The 19,012-nt window shown below is 40.1% G+C and overlaps 1 protein-coding gene across 1 annotated transcript in view; it reads left to right on the top strand.

Annotated features, from left to right (window-relative positions):
* SPON1 (spondin 1) overlaps positions 1-19,012 on the top strand; it is a 335,754-nt gene that overhangs the window by 153,895 nt on the left and 162,847 nt on the right. The window contains exon 5 of the mRNA XM_047776237.1: positions 3,250-3,372. Within this exon, the coding sequence (XP_047632193.1) occupies positions 3,250-3,372 (123 nt within the window). The remainder of the gene's footprint in view (positions 1-3,249; positions 3,373-19,012) is intronic.

Raw genomic sequence — 19,012 nt, 5'->3', positions numbered from 1 at the left:
AAGATACAAGCATAGAGCAAAGGGATTTTTCTTAAATGTTGGTGCCCACATTATTTTTGCCAGCTCTTTCATTAAGGTCTTCATACTCTGTTGAGTCAAATCAAATCTATCGAGGAAAGGGAGAGTTTTCCCCCCAGCTAAAGGTATTAATCCATCAGAAAAAAATAAGAACTGCACAGATTAAAAGCAATGGCAATTATTAATTTTCAAAAGAAACTTAAAATGTTAAGAGACTCTCATACTGAGTGAAGTAAATCAGAAAGAGAAAGACAAATACCATATGATTTCACTTATATCTGGAATCTAATATAAGGCACAAATGAACCTTTCCACAGAAAAGAAAATCATGGATTTAGAGATTAGACTTGTGGTTGCCAAGGGGGAGGGGGAGGGAGTGGGGTGGTTGAGGAGCTTGGGATTAATAGATACAAACTATTGCCTTTGGAATGGATTAGCAATGAGATCCTGTTGTGTAGCACTGGGAACTATGTCGTCACTTATAATGGAGCATGATAATGTGCGAAAATAGAATATGTACATGTATGTATAACTGGGTCACCATGCTGCACAGTAGGAAAAAAAATGTGTTGGGGAAAGAACAATTAAAAATAATAATAACAAAATTTTTTAAATGTTAAGTTACAATTAAGAACAGAGAAACATAAAATATCCCAAACATTGATCTATAATAAACAAATGCACACATAGACTCGAGCACACATGGAATCACTTTAATACTGTGTCACAGATAAGTAAGGGAGAGACAGAGAGAGGAAAAGTGGAAGGCAAAAGCAGCAGTGAGGGGAAAATGTAGGCAGAGAAAGAATAAGAAAAGGAAGACAAGGGAAGAGGAAGGATAAGCGTTGAAAAGGAAGCTGATGGATTAAGAATGGAAAGGAGGGGGTGGGGGCAGCGCTGGAGATGCTGCCTGGCCTGGAGGCACCTGTATTGGGCAGGCCCTGTGAGGTTAGGAGATGAGGGGTAAGTTAACACTAGTTATCACTGCCCTGTGAAAACCCGATACACTTTCAATAGGCTTTTCCTCAGTAGGGAACAGTATGTCTGCTTTTATTTTGAAACTTAGAAATTTACTTTTTAAATGGAAGATTATTTTCCTTTGGAGTTCCAAAGGTTTTATTATAAGTGCATTCCTTTGAACCCCGGGATGTATCTTTAAGTTCCCACTGCTTAAATCTAAAAGCCATTTTGATAAGGTAAAGCTACCAATTTGCCTGATTTGGGTTCTTTAGAGATTTTTGCCACCTCATTTAACAGCACCTAGTAGTTACAATTGAAGCCCCAGCATGGATCTCTTAGCTTTGAATCTCTTTTGCAAAACTAATTTAGTTTAGGGTTTTGGGGGGTTTTTTTTATTTTTATTTTATTTTTATTTTTTTTTGCAGTGTAGTTGATCATAATGGAAATGTGAAAAAAAAAATCTTGAGGAGGTATTCATTTATGCTACCTTTCCTTAAGTATATTCAATAGGGCTTGTCTCTTAACTATCAAAGAACTATCAAAGTGACTCATGTAGGAATCAAATCTGGGCTTCATGTACATAAGGCAATGGGAAGCTTGCTCCCAACACAGACAATGCTGTAGCCTCTTCCTAGTGTACAAAAAGTAGCCAGACAATGATTTCTATTTTGGATGGTTTCAGATCTCTTCTTTAAGGCTGTTTAGAAATTCTGGAGCCTTATAGGGAGGTAATTTTTTAAATGCACCATTCTTCATTTGAAAAAGCAGAAAGAGAAGCACATGATACAAATTTCTCTCATCGGTGTTTATGCAGACCTACCCAGCAGAAGGTCTTCCCTGCAGTGATGTAGTATAGAGGTTAAGCTCAGGGCTGTGGACCCAAAAAGACCTAGGCCCCAGTCCTGCCTGTACCATTTCACTGTCCCTTGGGCTGGTTACCTAACTTGCCTCAGTTTCATGATCTATAAAATGGAGTTAAAACCAAAGTACTGACCTCCACAGATTGCTAGGATTAAATGAGACTGAATAGAAAGGGACCAACATACACGAGGACTCTATACAATGAAGTTATTATTACAATATCCCATACCTTTGTGTCCATCCTAGAACCCACAATTCACTTCCACTCATCACTGATTTTGCACATTCAAATCAAATGAACCCAGTGAATTCTGTAAGGAAGGTATGTAAAATGCTCTTCCTGATACTCAAAAAGATTTTTATACTTTTTGTCGCTGCTCTTTATATAATAGCTAAGAATAAATGTCCAACTATTTGGGGAGGGGAAGCGGAGAACATTTATGTTAATATCTCCAGAGGACTCAAAGAAACAGCAACTGAAGCAAGTTGCATCTGTAGACATTGTTTTCATCCTGCAGGAAGCAGAACAGACTAAAAGCAACAATGCGCAGTTAGGGATGTGGGCTTGACAATCGGATATACTGAATTTATTCATGTTATCTCTCCCTCTCCACTTAACAGCTATTCACAGCTAAAAGTGGAGGCGGAGAGGGAATCTTGAATTTTTCCCGGCTGTCTCTATACTCAGAAGTAAATCTGAACTTATGAACATGTTCCCAAGCCCCCACTTCATAAAGTCTTCAAACACTTGATAAGAAATGATGTGACTATAGAGGCATATCTTGTTTTTCATAACTTTCAGTACTTGTTTAAGGCTCTCTACTTGTTCTTATTGCTGTCCTTCAAAGGTTTTCCTTCTGATTCTGGCAATTTGGCCACAGAGAATATTCCTTTGTGAAAACACACTCATGCAAATTCCTCTTAAAATTCAATAGAGAAATCCTGTTGTGAGGAAGGTGAGGAAGGAGATTCAAACCCAGAAAGGATAACCAAGTAAATCTTACCAAGATAGCACCCATCCCAAATATTCTGCCTAATTGGTCTCATAGATCTCCTCACATTATTAGAGCAAAAGTTCTGATTTTTTTTTAATTTGCAAAATATAGGTATCGTCCTTAAAGGTAGGTAAAATCCTTTAGAGCTGGACCTGGTTCTTAGTGTTATATATGAAACAGTGAAAACTGCACCTTGGGTCACTTTGCTGTACAGCAGAAATTGACACAACATTGTAAATCAATATACTTCAATAAAAAATATTTTAAATAAATAAATGATATATAAAATTAGAAAAGAAACTGCACCTCGTCCTCTTTTCCCAATCACTGAGGACAGAACGAGACCAAGATGATGCTGCCTTGTAAATGACTCTCAGTTGCTTTCTAACCTGGTGACTTTCCTGGACTCTTTCAGATTCCATATTTGATGGGGTGACTGACAGACCAATCTTAGACTGCTGCGCCTGTGGAACTGCCAAGTACAGACTCACATTTTATGGGAATTGGTCTGAGAAGACACACCCAAAGGATTACCCTCGTGAGTAGAATGGCTACTTTACAGGTTGGGGGAAAGGGTCTAACAAAATTCTGTCTAATTGTGAAATACACTAGCTGCTCACTGTCACTGATTAATTCATGAAACACACATTCCAAGCAGATGAGTTCATCAGGACAGACAGAATCATGGTATGCTTTCCACTTCTTTGCATAGTATTGTTCTAAGAGTTTTCTTATCTTTGATTTAAAAAACATCCCTGAGGTCATGCTGCTTATCTTCAGGTCAGATATTTGGTAACCTCAGTCCTCGTGATGTAGCTCTGCCCATGAATCATACAACAGGCTTATTTGTGCTGCAAAGAGCCAGCAAAGGGTCCTGCTCTTGACGCCACAGGCCAAGGTCAACAAATACTCAACATCCTCAACCATAGCAGGCATTGTTAATGTATCAGCATGCCCTTTCTCTACACATCCCAGATACACTTTAGAATTCTCATGACAACATGCTACCAATAGGCAGGACCAAGCCATGAGAGTTGTCAGGTGACCCCAAACTTGCTGTTTTAGAGCAGATTCTTAGTCAGGACCCCACCTACGCCCTTTTATCAAACAATTGTCTCATCAAATGCCTAGTGTGTGTCAGAGACTCTAGAGCTATAATAGTGATTTTTAAATGACACAACCCATGTTCTCAGGCAATGTAGAGATTAATGGGGGACCAGACACTAAATAATTGTACAAATGATATGAAAATTATAACTATGAATAGTGAACTTACTGTGTAGCAAGCATTTTCCATGACCTTTGTGTCATTTAATCCTCAAAATAACCTGCTTTTGCAGATGAGCTCACTAGAGATCACAGAGACCGCATGATTTTCCCCTTGTCCAGCCTAACTACAGTTATCTCTTGGTACTGGAGGGAGATGGTTTCAAGGATCCCCATGGATACTGTTGACTAAAAAAAATATAATCCGAAAGTTGAGTGTTAAGTTTTATTTGGGGTGAAATTTGGACTTAAGCCCGGGAGACAGCATCTCAGGTAGCCCTGAGAAAGAGCTCCTGAGCAGGCCAGGTGGAGGGGGGGGTGGTGGTGCCAGGAGTTTTGCTACAAACGGAAGGTAGTAGGAATGAAAGATTTATAGATAACCAGACTAACAGAAAACCAGTTTCTGTGGGAAGATGTAGAAGTGTGGGCTTCCTGGAGTCACTCCTTTGATGTGCACCTCAACTGTGGGCCAGTGTTCTTTGTTCCTTCCCTGAGTTCCCTCAGGGCTCACTGACCCTCCCTTGAGAGTGGTTGTTGTCGCAGGTGACCATGACATCTTTTGTTTTGTCCACTAACTACAGCCCAAGAGGCAACATTTCGGATAGCTCTGAAATACTGCACTAGGGAGGGAAGGGGGAAATATCAAGGTATAAGTCATAAAGGCGAAGGGGCAGGTGCATGCAGCCATGCACACATTTTACAGAAGTTTGCAGCAGGTCTTGTGAAGGTTGCTACTAGTCACAGACATTAGTCATCATTGAAGGATGTTAGTGTTTTTCTAGATATGAGGAGATGCAAGAATTGGGCTCATAAAATCATCTCCTAAAAATATCTAACCATCTTCCAGTTTTCCCAGAGCACAGAGGGCCTCATTCCTGGTCTCCCCACTGAGCTCCACTCAGGGGCTGCTGCGGGTTGGCAGTTGCAGTGGCTCATGGTGTACTCCATGTAGAGGCTGATGGCAAGTGCCAGACTTCAATTCATAATACCAAAATCTACGGATATTCACTCTCTTGTATAAAATGGCACAGTATTTGCATGAAATGTACATACATCCTCCCACATGCTTTAAATCATCTCTAGAATGTTTACAATACCTAATACTATTTACATAGCTGTAAATACCATGTATATGCTAGGTCAGTAGTTATTGGGTACACAGCAAATTCAAGTTTTGTCTTTTGAAACTTTCTGGAATTTATTTTCCACGTATCTGTGATCTGTGGTTGGTTGAATCTATGGGTGCAGGACTCTCAGAAACAGGAGACCAATGGTAGTGGGTCCAAGATGCAGAAGGGGTTTGTCAGACTCCTTGTCTTGCCGTCTGTTTGGATGGCCTTGGGGACCCCATGTCTCCCCTTCGCTTTAACCGTGAGTGGCAGGATGTCCGTGTGTAGCACTGTGCATGCTTTTTTTCTGTTCATTGTGTTCACTGTTCCTTCTGTTCATTTCTGGTTCACTTTGGAGTTACCACATCTGGGAAAGAACAGGAAGGCCAGGAAAAAGAGACTAAAAAGAGGGATTTGGGTCAGCCCTGAAGGAAGCAGGGGGGGAAGGGTACGTGGTTGGGACTTAAGAAGACCAGTCCAGACCAGAACTTCTGCGGTCCCCAAACAGCCCACCCAGAGGGGACTCCAACATTTCTTGGCAGATCAAGAGCCCTATTGTTTAATTTTACCCACATGTAATCAAGGCTGGAGATCTTAGAAGCCTCTTCCTAGTTCATTCTTCTGACGCTGGGATTCAGCTTGATCTGCTTCAGCTGGTGTGGGAGACCTATGTGAACAAACTTGGACTCTGCCTGGGGCTGGGGGAGGGGGAAACCACTGGAACAAGGATGATGGAAAAATTTCTCCATTACCTCCCATTCACTAACCCAGAGGAAATAAAATGTTAGGGGCCCATTACTCATCTTTTGTAATCCGGAGGCACTTCTTGCACTTTTCTCTTCTGACATCGTTATTTCCCAGAATTTTAATTTTTTGAGAAAAAGGTACAGACCCTTGTTTCTGAGTCTTTGGACCAAATCAAGTACAAACCTATACAGACTGTCTGTGGAGTTGCTGGGCGTTTCTTAACACACGCAGCAGACCTGGGTTCCAGAGGATTGTTTCATTGGCAGATGCCAGTGTGTATCCTAGTTTTGGTTGGAAGAAGTTAGGTCACTATGTACAGAAGAGTGTTTATCACATCATATTGTAGTTATTACTTCAGGAGCCTTTCTTCTCCATGAGACTGAGAAGTCCTCCAGGACACAAGCCACAGCATACTCATCTTTCAGGCTTGGTGCCTGGGGCGTTCCCAAGCACAGGGTACTGATTGTTGGGTTCAGAGTGGCATTCGCCATGACCTGGGAGGCAGATTTGTAGCTCACACTTGTCTTGATGGCCAGTATGGAGCAGGAAGTGGGCCAGATGTTCCCTAGAGGGAAAGGGGTGGACTTAGACCCTGGGGGCACTGGAAGCAGTTGGGATGGCCTAGAGAGGTCCCCTTCAATGTCTAATCAGGACCTTGAGAATTCGGTGACTTTCATTTTGCTGCTCTGAGGACGAGTCTGTCTTGATAACGTACCCTAGCCCTTAAGCCCAATAAAGCCTGGACGCTTCCCAACAATAGTGCAAACTGATAAACACTGAGTCCACTTCTTATTAATTACTCATCCCAAACTGCACTTTCTCTGCAAGCATCTCAGAGCAGATGTTCTCAAGCTTTTTAACCCCAGGACCACTTTTAGACCTTCAAAATTATTGAGAACACCAACATACTTTTGTTTGTATGAGTTGTATCTCTCAATGTTCACCATCTCAAAAATTAAAGTAGAAAATTTTAAATATTACCTATTAATTAACTTCAAAAAGTAATGTATGATGAATTAGCATTACTAATATATTAGTAATGCATAATAATTAACTTATTACAAGTTAACTTTTTTAGGAGAATAACTATCTTATTCAAAACAAAAGAAATTTACTGAAAACGGCATCGTTTTACATTTTTGCAAAACTTCAATGCCTGATTTAATGAAAGACATCTGGATCCTCATATTTGCATTTAACTTGGTTTGGGTTTTGGTGGATTGTTTTTGTTGTTGTCGTCGTCGTTTGGTTTAAGTATATGAAATTCTGTTTCACACAGATCTGTAATTGGAAACAGGAAGAATATTTAAATAACCTTTCAGATAGTTACAGATAATCTTCTCTGGTGCTACACCAAAACTCTACAAATGGTTGTTTCTTAAAGGATAATTACAAGGCAGAAGGTGCAACCATGTCAATGAACTTGTTCTCTGTTACATTAAAATGCATTTCTTTACTTTGCACTTTGAATGCATCTTTCACAAATGAATGATTTTATAATGTCATATATTGGTCATTTGGAAAATAGCGGTTTACCGAGTTTTGCAGGTGATCCAATTTTAGTAGAGGTGCTGCTGAAGCGAGCTCCAGATGATCCAGATATTAAGAAATTACATCATGCAGCATCAAAAATCACATTAATTAAGGTCACTTTCGATCTCATCAGAAAAGTGTTTAAGTATTGAAAAGCTGTCAAATTCATGGTAGCAGATACAAATTTCCCAAGATCCCAAGTTTTGCTTGAAAGCTTGAATTTCATCATTGGCAACAAATACTGTCAGGTGTTTTTCTTGAAGTGACAGGCTCACTTTATTTTCTTTAGAAAATGTGTACCAAATTCTCATGTCTGAATAACCATAATTTGTCATTTGTTCTTTCAAGTAAAAATGATGTTTTATGAAAGTGTCCAGCTTGCACCTCAAGCCATCGTACAAATGCTTTTATTGAAAACAGTCATGTAGTCAGTATACAGTAGACGGGCTTCATGTGTATTTCCCAGTTAGTCACCAAGAATAATAAAAAGATGTGCACTCAAAAATAGCAAGTTAATAGAATTAATAATGTTTATTGTTTCATCAAGGACATTCTTAAGTGAAACCGACTTTTGTGGTGGTTGTTTGCAGTGAGGAATACATTAACAAATGATCCAGGTCAAGGCTATTGCCTTGACCTGCACTGAATGCCAGCAGTTTTCCTCACAATTGCTTTTGCTCCCTCAATGTTAATGTCGACACATTGCAAAAGGCAAATTTTGTCTTAATATAATTATGAAAATAGTTTTCACCTTTACAGAGCCCTCTGAAAGGACTTAGGGATCCCAGGGAGTCTGTAACCACACCTGCGATGAAGAAGATAGCAACCTTAGGGGGCTGTCCTTCAGTTGTCTTTGAGTGACATGCCCTTGAGAATTCACAGTGGACTCTACATGGAGGAGTAGACAATACTCTGAGCTGTGAGCCATCTCTAGTGGTGGGCCACATCTATAGGTGGTGCTTCTCAATCATTATACAAAATGGTTTCTCCCAAATGCTGTTTCTGGGGTTCCTTCTCTTGGAGGGCAGAGTACTCTCTGTGTCCATGACACCCCTCTCTCTAGGAGGCACCAGGCATAAAATAAAGAAAGCAGGAGGGTATAAAGGATCTCTGGCATTTCCTCCAAGTGCAATGCCATGAGCCCCTGCTGGCCATCTGGAAATAATGAAATCTTTTTTTTTCTTTTTTTTTTTGTCTTTTTAGGGCTGCACTCCCAGACTAGGGGTCGAATCAGTGCTACAGCTGCCAGTCTACACCACAGCCGCAGCAACGCCAGATACGAGTGACATACACAACAGCTCACTGCAACACCCGATCCTTAACCCACTGAGCAAGGCCAGGGATTGAACCTGCGTCCTCATGGAGGCTAGTCAGATTCGTATCCACTGAGCCATGATGGGAGTGCCGTGAAATCTTTTAAAAATCCTCCTAATTGAGTAATTTCTAGAAATCCATTTGAAGGCTAGATCATGCAAGTTTTACTTCCTAATTTTATAAGTGAAAAAGAAAAAAAAAAAACACAACTCAAAGCACAAAGAAGATATAGACTCAGATCACATAGCCAGAGAGAGTTCAGAACCAAAATCAAAGCTCAGATCTTCTGATTTCCTTTTGTCTTCCTCTGGAGGCTCTCACAAGGCAGCCTTCTCTCCTCTGCAGTAAAATTAAAATACCTCATTCACAGAACATCATAAGGCCCTGCTGTACCACCATGGTCTCAACTGATCCCAAATTCTTTTTTTTTTTTTTGGTCTTTTTAGGACTGCACCCGAGGCATAAGGAGGTTCCCAGGCTATTGGTCTAATCAGAGCTATATAGCTGCTGGTCTACACCACAGCCACAGCAATGCCAGATCTGAGCCGCGTCTTCGACCTACACTACAGCTCATGGCAATGCTGGATCCTTAACCCACTGAGCAAGGCCAGGGATTGAACCTGCGTCCCCATGGATGCTAGTCAGATTCGTTTCTCCTGAGCCACAACGGGAACTCCTGATCCCAAATTCTGAACAGCTTGGCCCCACTGTACAAACACCTGGCCTGCAGAGATCCTAACTTTTAAGTCAGAGAGGGTCTGCATTTGCTAAGCTTGAGCAGTGCTGTGGAACCCTGCAGTATTAGGAGAGAGACAGGCCCTCCAGTGACTGTCCTTGGTACTGCAAGTGTTCCTCACAAGAACACGGTGACCAGGCACATTACTGCAGAGGGATGCCCATGGGTTGGCGATATGCCCGAGCTTTACCAGGGGTTTGGGAGTTACCTAACAGATGCTGAATCTCCTTGCTGTCTTGCTCTGAACACAGCTTCAGGGTTTTTGACAAATGCTCCTACCCCACAGAGACTCTGTAAATGGCATAATTCCCCCATTTTTGATATAATATCAGTTTTAACATCATTTAACACATCCATGTTGATGAAAAGAACATTTTTTTCCAGGAGCCAATTTTTTAAATTGAAGTATAGTTGATTTACAGTGTTGTGTTAGTTTCAAGTGTACAAAAAAAGTGATTCAGTTATATACATATTCTTTTTCAGATTCCTTTCCATTATAGATTATTATAAGATATTAAATAAAGTTCCCTGTACTTTACAGTAGGTCCTTGTTGTGTATCTATTTTATACATAGTAGTGTCTATATGTTAATCTGAAACTCCTAATTTATCTCATCCCCACTTGCCATCCCCTTTGGTAACCATAAGTTTGTTTTCTCTATTTCATGAGTCTATTTCTGGTTTTTTGTTTTTTATGTTTTTTTGGCCACACCGGTGGCATGTAAATATTCACTGGCCAGGGGTCAAACCTGAGCCACAGCAGTGACCCAAGCCACAGCAGTAACAATGCCAGGTTCTTAACATGCAGAGCCACCAGGAAACTCCAGTCTATTTCTGTTTTGTGTATAAGTTCATTTGTATCATTTTTTAGATTCCATGTATAAATGAATCATATTTGTCTTTCTCTGTCTGACTTCACTTGGTATGATAATCTCTAAGTCTATGCATATTGCTATAGATGGCATTACTTCATTCTTTTTTATGGCTAATATTCCATTATACGTATATATGCCACATATTCTTTGTCCATTCATCTGCTGATGGACATTTATGTTGCTTCCATGTCTTGGATATTATAACTAGTGTTGCAGTGAGCATTGGGGTGCATGTGTCTTTTTGACTTAGAATTTTCTCTGGATATATGTGGTGCAGGAGTGGGATTGCACGATGATATGGCAACTCTATTTTTGTTTTTTTAAGGAACTTTGAGACTGTTCTCCATAGTGGCTATACTAATTTACAGTTCTACCAATAGGGTAAAAGGGTCCCCTTTTCTCCATACCCTCTCCATCGTTTATTATTTATAGGCTTTTTAATGATGGCCCTAATGACTGGCGTGAAGTGATACCTCACTATAATTTTTATTTTCATATCCCTGATGATTAATGATGTTGAGCATCTTTTCATGTGCCTATTGGCCATATTCTCTATGTCTTCTTTGGAGAAATGACTATTTAGGTCTTCTGCCTATTTTTTTTATTGGTTTTTGTTGTTGTTTTTTACTTTGAGCTATATGAGCTGTTTGTATATTTTGAAAATTAATCCCTTGTCAGCAGCATCGTCTGCAAATATTTTTCTCCCAGTTCATAATGCATCTTTTTGTTTTGTTTATGGTTTCCTTTGCTGTCCAAGAGCTTTTAAGTTTAATTAAGTCCCCTTTGTTTGTGTTTATTTTTATTTCTATTACTCTAAGAGACAGATCCAAAAAAATATTGCTGTAATTTATGTCAAAGAGTGTTCTGCCTATGTTTTCCTCTAGGAGTTTTATAGTATCCAGTCTTACATTTAGGTCTTTAATCCATTTTGAGTTTCTTTTTGCATATGGTGTTAACAGACTCTTCTAATTTCCTTCTTTTACATGTAGCTTCCGGTTTTCTCAGCACCACTTATTGAAGAGACCATCTTTCCTCTATTGTATGTTCTTGCCTCCTTTTTCATAGATCAAGTAACCATAAGTGCATGGGTTTATTTCTGGACTTTCTATCCTGTTCTATTGATCTATATTTCTGTTTTTATGCCAGTACTATACTGTTTTGATGACTGTAACTTTGTAGTATAACCTGAAATCAGGGAGCCTGATTTTTTTTGCTCCTTTTTCCTTTTTCAAGATTGTTTTGGCTACTTGGGGCCTTTTGTATTTCCATACAAATTTAAAAATTATTTGTTCTAGGAGTTCCTGTTGTGGCTTAGTGGCAATGAATCCAACTAGTATCCATGAAGATATGGGTTTGATCCCTGTCCTTGCTCAGTGGGTTAAGGATCCGGGTTTGCCGTGAGCTGTGGTGTAGGTCACAGATGTGGCTCGGATCATGCATTGCTGTGGCTATGGCATAGGCTGGCAACTGTAGCTCTGATTTGACCCCTAGCCTCGGAACTTCCACATGCTGCAGATGTGGCCCTAAATTGAGGGGAAAAAAACTTATTTATTCTAGCTCTTTGGGGAAAAAATGTCATTGGTAATTTGATAGGGATTGCATTGACTCTGTAGATTGCCATGGGTAGCATGGTTGTTTTTAACAATACTGACTCTTCCAATCCAAGAACATAGTATATCTTTCCCTCTGTTTATGTTGTCTTCAATTTATTTTATCAGAGTCTTATAGTTTTTGGAGTATAGGTCTTTTGCCCCCTTTGGTAGGTTTATTCCTAGGTATTTTTTTAATGCAATGGTAAATGGGACTGTTTCCTTAATTTTTCTGTCTGATATTTCATTGTCAGGAGCCAATTATATTTTTCATTGGACAACATATTGCCTAGAATATAATAAACATGGCCACTGAGAAATAAACTCTACAGAATCAAAGTTAGTTTTACCATGAAATGCAACCATATTCTCCATTGGGTCACCTAATTTTTAAAAGTTATTAATGCTTAAATCCAATCACATCAAAGACCACCACTCAAATTCTTGGCAACTGCTTTAATTTCTTCATACAGAGTCTCTACATCATATTTGAAGACATCATGTCCTACTTTTTGCATTTGATTTTGTTTCCATAGTCATAATTTATTGCATCATCTTGCTTTCAACCACTTATCAAACTGTTCTTTTATTGACCATTTAGGTGATGTCAGGTCTCGTGCTAAATAACATAGAAAGCACTGGAATAAACAACTTCATTCTTTGAGTCTTCCCCTTTCTTCTACCCTCCTTTGAATTATTTCCTTGAAATACTTTCCCAAGAGTAAGACTGCTGGATCAAAAGATGTGGACTCTTTTGGCTCTTGAGACTTTTTGTCCAAAACATTTGTATCAGTTCACCATGTTTCTCCCAGCCTTTTCAGCGTCCAGTATAACTTTTCTTTTCAGCATCCAGTATAAATTTAATAATTATAAAAATTTAATCTTATTATTTTAAATTGGCATTGGTTTAATTACTAACACACTAGAAGCTTTTTTTTTTTTTTCATGTTTGTCTTTAAAGTCACTAGGGTGTTGGCAGGACTCAAGCCTGATTTTGCTCATTACCTCCCCAGGGTCTAGCTCATTGTCTGGCACAGGCCTCTCAGTGAATAGTGTTGAATGATTGAATGATCAGAAACTGTTACAAAGTGAGCAAGGAAGAGAGTGGAAGCAGATGAACAATGAAAAGCCACTGAGGAGTCTGTGGCAGGAGAGAGATGGGACCTTATATGGCTGCTGAGCGGGGAGCACATTGGATGGGGCAGGTGGTGTAGGGGGAGAGGTTTGGTGGATAATGAAATGATGGCGGTAGTTCAAACTAAAGAGATGGATGTGGTGATGCAGAGGATGGGTAGTTTTGAGATAATTTGTTTTGTTTTGTTTTCATTTTTGGTTTTGTTTTGCTTTTTAGAGCTGCACCTGTGGCATATGGAGGTTCCCAGGCTGGAGGTCCAATTGGAGCTACAGCTGCTGGCCTATGCCCCAGCCATTGCAACACCAGATCTGAGCCGCATCTGTGACCTACACTACAGCTCACAGCAACACCTGATCCTTAACCCACTGAGCAAGTCCAGGGATTGAACCCACATCCTATGGATCCTAGTCAGTTTTGTTAACTGCTGAACCACAACGGGAACTCCTTGAGATACATTTTAGAGAGCGATTCTACCATGGATTAGATGTAGAGACGTGAAAGAGATAGCGAAGCATCAGAGCTGACAGGCCAGGTTGCTGGCTTGGAGATGGAGGTATTCCTTCTTCCTAAAATATTCCCTAATATTGCCTGTTTTTATAATTGTGGTATCATTTTATCAAGTTCTGGAAAGGATCCTGTCAAAATTTTAAATGCGATTGCATTAGATCCTCAAATTACTTTGGGAAGAATTGTTAGTTTTATAATATTTAGCCTGCTGAATTTCTTCCCATCGATGAATAAGACCGTTTGTGAGTTTTCTTAGCCCAGTGCCTGGAACAGCAATGAGCCATATGTGGACGAGAAGGCCCTTCTCTTGATCTAGCTTCAGAAACAATAAAACATTCAGCAAACAATAATCCCACTTCTTCCCACCATCAGTGGGAAAATCTTTTTCCAAGCTGAGTAATGATGCCCATCAGAGCTTTCCCAGCTGTGCCACCATCAGGCTGAGTCACGAACACAGTATGTTGCCGGGAAATAGAATTTGGTACAATTTCAGTGAAAGGAGGGGCAAAAGAGAACAGATTAGATAATTTCTTCACCCTTTTCTCCCCTCTATCTCTCTGGGAAGTCTATGCGGCAACAACTCCCTGTTTTATGGATTGGGAGCCAAGAAGGAGAACTCAATCATCTGGTCTTTCCATCAACCACACAGGTCGAATGCACCCATTAATCTCTGATCTTTCTGCAAATCCTGTAAAAATAACATTAGCTAAATCTATGTGGATCCACAAACACAGGCAAAGAGGAAAGAAGGCCACACCATACAAGAAATAACATCAAACTCTGGGAAGATGAAAGACAGATGAACAAGTAGCAGCTGTCCAGCAGAGCAAGGCAAGAGGAGTCCTAGGTACTTGCTCAGAGAGTAGGCAGAAGAATCGAGCCAATTCAAGCCAAACCAGAGCTACATGCTTGGCACAAGGTCATGACATTTTAGAATAATGGAGATAGGGACAACCATGAAGGCATTCAGATAAATGGGTCATAAAGGATCAGACCTCTTTAGAGCAACACAAAAGCTACACAACAATGGAGCTGTGTCAATCTCCAAACTTGTGGTTGTAAGTTTTCAGGGGGAGAACTTTGTTCAGCCAAGGATCCAGGTGGAGACAGAGAAGCTCTCTTGTCTCCATGTGCTAGTTAAGCTTCTTTCTGGATCACTTTTTCATTGAAAGTTTATTTTGTTTTGATAAGAGAGGATATCATAGGTGATATCTGCTTTTTTTGTATTTACAGTTTGTTTTATTTTGCTTTTTTAATAACCTCATATATGTTTGCTTTAGAAAACCTTTTGTCTCGTTCCTCCCTAGGTGCCAAGCGTTATGTGACTCAACTTACAGCACACACGCATCATTGGGCCATGCCCCTCTGGCTTTATTTATTTTGTTTCATTCCACTTATCCCACATTTCTTGTGATTACAGTCATATTAAAATTTTTTCTGCCGTCTCATTTTATATTTCCTGAAACTACTTCTTTTCTTTCCACTGCCTGGGTTAAGTTTTCTGTTGCTGGCTTATACGTTATTTGATTCTTTGTTGTTGCTGTTCTTACGGTGTTGCCTTAAATTAAGACACATGCTTCTGTGTATTTATCACTGTCGATTTCATAAACATTTTAATATTTGTATCTTCCCCAAACAAAATGAGAACATTGGCATGCTTTTATTCCTTTGGCCTCTCTGATCCCTATAGCCAAATATACATTTCGTATTGATTATTTTCTAGAACTTTATCCCTGAATTGTTATGGATGTGTTCTTTTTCTTTTCTTTAGTCTTTTTTTTTTTTCCACACAAACATAAACCTCACTAGAGTTTTGATCACCCATAGCTTTTTCACATTTCTCTTATTGACTCCTTCTTTCAAGAGTATTTCCATGGTAAGTCTTTGCAAGGCAAGCCCCCTAAGGTGTGATATGCCTAAGGATAGTTTTATTATTCTCTCACATTTAAATTGCATGGGGCTGAATATATCTAGGTTCTAAAACTTTTTCATCCATACTATGAAATGTCAGATTCGTATATCCAGCTGTTGAGAAGTTCAGTGGCAACCTGATTTTTTTCCCCCTTGATAACTCGATTTTTCCCTCTGCATTTGTTTTTGTTTTTTTGTTTTGTTTTTGTTTTGTTTTGTTTTGTCCTTGCCTTTTCTAGGGCCGTTCCTGCGGCATATGGAGGTTCCCAGGCTAGGGGTTGAATCAGAGCTGTAGCCGCCGGCCTACACCAGAGCCACAGCAACTCAGGACCCAAGCCACATCTGTGACCTACACCACAGCTCACGGCAACGCTGGATCCTTAACCCACTGAGCAAGGCCAGGGATGGAACCTTCAACCTCATGGTTCCTAGTTGATTCGTTAACCACTGAGCCACAACAGGAACTCCCTGCACTTCAGTTTTTTAAATTATACTTCTGGAGTTCCCGTCGTGGCGCAGTGGTTAATGAATCCGACTAGGAACCATGAGGTTGCGGGTTCGGTCCCTGCCCTTGCTCAGTGGGTTAACGATCCGGCGGCGTTGCTGTGAGCTGTGGTGTAGGTTGCAGACGCGGCTCGGATCCCGCGTTGCTGTGGCTCTGGTGTAGACCGGCGGCTACAGCTCCGATTAGACCCCTAGCCTGGGAACCTACATATGCCGTGGGAGCGGCCCAAGAAATAGCAACAACAACAACAAAAAGACAAAAGACAAAAAATAAATAAATAAATAAATAAATAAATAAATAAATAAATAATACTTCTGATGTTCTTAATTCTTAATTTCATTTTCACTATTAACATGACCAACTGTGGATATTTCCTTTCGGAAATATACTTTTCTACTCTATCATTCCTTTAAAGGCAAGATCATTCCTCTTTCTAGGAGATTTCTCTTTCTGCAAATAATTCCTCTCCTTTTTCTTCCTCTTTCTGAGCCTCCAGTTACCCAGGTGTTGTCATTTCTACTCATCTCAATGTCACCTAGGTTTTACTTTATGTGTTCTCTCTCTTCGTACTTTCTGCCACCTTCCGGGTGAGAGTTCCTCACTTTTCCTCCCCACATCATTTCTTTCTTCAGTGCTAAGCACCTTTTTTTGTTGTTGTTGTTGTTTTTTTTTTGGTAATTTTTAGGGCGAGGCCCACGGCACATGGAGTTCCCAGGCTAGGGGCTGAATCGGAGCTGTAGCCTCCAGCCTACACCACAGCCACAGCAGTGCCAAATCTGAGCTGCGTCTGCAACCTATACCACAGCTCATGGCAACACCAGATCCTTAACCCATTGAGCAAGGCCAGGGATTGAACCCGCATCCTCATGGATCCTAGTTGGGTTCGTTAACCACTGAGCCACAAAGGGAACTCTCCCATCCTTTTTTCCAAACTACTGTGCTGCTTATTTTAACCATTGTGTAGGGGTGGGTTTTGTAACCTTTTTATTTTGAAATAATGTCAAGTTGATATAAAAGTTGCCAGAATGGAACACAGGACTGCTATTATCTTTCACCTCGGTTCTGTCATTGTTAAGATTTTACCACATTTGTTTCATTGTTCTCTCTCCATAAATGTATATATATTTTTTCCTAAACTTTTGAGACTGTGTAGCAGACATCATGCTTGCTCCTTCACCTCTAAATACTTCAGTGTATATTTCCTAAGAATAAGGACATTATCTTAGAAAATTACAGCATGTGTATCATTAACATTGATAAAATACTATGACCTGATCTACATTCTTTGTTCAAAGTACACTAATTATACTTCTAACATTCTTTATAGCAGTGCTATATGATAGCAGTATAATGTAAGCCACAAAAATAAGCCAGAAATGTAATTTAAATGTTTCTACCTATCTTAAAAAAGAAGCAAGTGAAATTAACCTTAATAATAAATTTTATTTAAGCCAATATATCCAAAATAGTACCATTTTAATGTGTAATTAAAATATATAACTGTGATATTTTGCATTCTTCTTTTCATACAAAAACCCAGTGTGTATTTTATAATTATAGCACATCTCAATTCAGACTACCTGCATTTCAATTATTCAGTAGCTCCACAGGGCCAGTGGCCAACAGAGTGGACCGCACTGCTCTATAGTCTGGTCCTGGATCCAATGCAGTATCACACACTGCATTTACCTGTCATGTCTCTTTAGCCTCCTTTAATCTGAGACAGTTCCTTAGTCCTTCTTTTAATTTCTTGACAGTGACATTTTTGGAGAGTACCAGGCAGTTATTTTGTAGACTCTCAATTTGGGGTTTTCTGCTGTTTCCTCGTGTTTAGATTCAGGTTGTGTGTATTTGGCAAGGATACCACAGCCATGATCAGTGTTTGTTTAACACCCAATTTACATTTGGTTCTTTTTCTTCACTTTTCATTCTTTCTTCCTATTACTAATATCCCTCCACCCGCCCATGTCTTTGAGGGTATGCATTGTGCTCATGTTAAGTTTGTGGTCCATCTGTTGCAATTAAGCTGCTTGATGTTTAGTTTACTTTCACTTTTGCCGTTGTACCCTTAATATCTGGTTATCATGGCAGATGGTCTTATGTTTCTCTGATGATTTAAACTTTAGGCCTGGTAGCCTGTGATGGGAAAGGGCCAAATCCTAGGTAGTATTTCTTCCAGATATGTTTAAGGGAAAGAGAGGGGATGAGACCAGGGAAGAGAGAGAGTCAGGCATCACACCACTGCTATCCACTCCTCCCTTTGCTTTCATTTCACTGAATACCTTGTCTGGTCAGGGATTTATCCCAACCCTCTACACAAAGCAGGAATAGAAAGAAAATCTCCTTGGGGTCTATTCCCCAGCTCTGTGAGTTTGGCAAGGGAAGGGATAGAAAAGAATACACCCAAGGGTGCCTGAACTCCCTTTATCTCCTCTTCCCTTGAGGAGAGCTTTTTGCTGCCCTGAGTGTATTATGGCTATGGACAGGCGTCGGGCTGGCACAGTGCTGCAGACATGTGGACTGCAGAACTGGGTCATTACCCTCCCTTGGCAATGTCAAAAGAAGTCAGATAGGACAACTCCAACAGTCCTCTCAAATTCATCCTCCCACCAGTGCATCAGAGGAAAGAAGAGGACTCCTCCCCCCTCCTCCATTCATCCTCTTACTCCTGCATCAGTTCACCTTCCACCTTGGGCTACTTCCACCCCATCCCCATCCTCCAGTCAGGACAGCTTTGGATCTCCCCTTTATTTCAGTGTCTCTGTTAGTTCCGTGGATCTGTGCTTCCCTCTGTTTCTGAAGTTTCTCAGGGTTGAATTTAGAGGAATGAGGAGTATATGCTCATTTGCTGTCCCATTGGGAACCAGTAATAAACTTGCAGGGTTTTTGTTGTTGTGTCATTCATTCCATTTAATCCTCAGCAACATCTCTCCTTACTGCTATATTATGGTA

Source organism: Phacochoerus africanus, chromosome 4, assembly GCF_016906955.1.
Source record: "Phacochoerus africanus isolate WHEZ1 chromosome 4, ROS_Pafr_v1, whole genome shotgun sequence".
In the NCBI taxonomy this organism is placed as follows: domain Eukaryota; kingdom Metazoa; phylum Chordata; class Mammalia; order Artiodactyla; family Suidae; genus Phacochoerus; species Phacochoerus africanus.
This window is presented reverse-complemented; position numbering and strand designations above follow the sequence as displayed.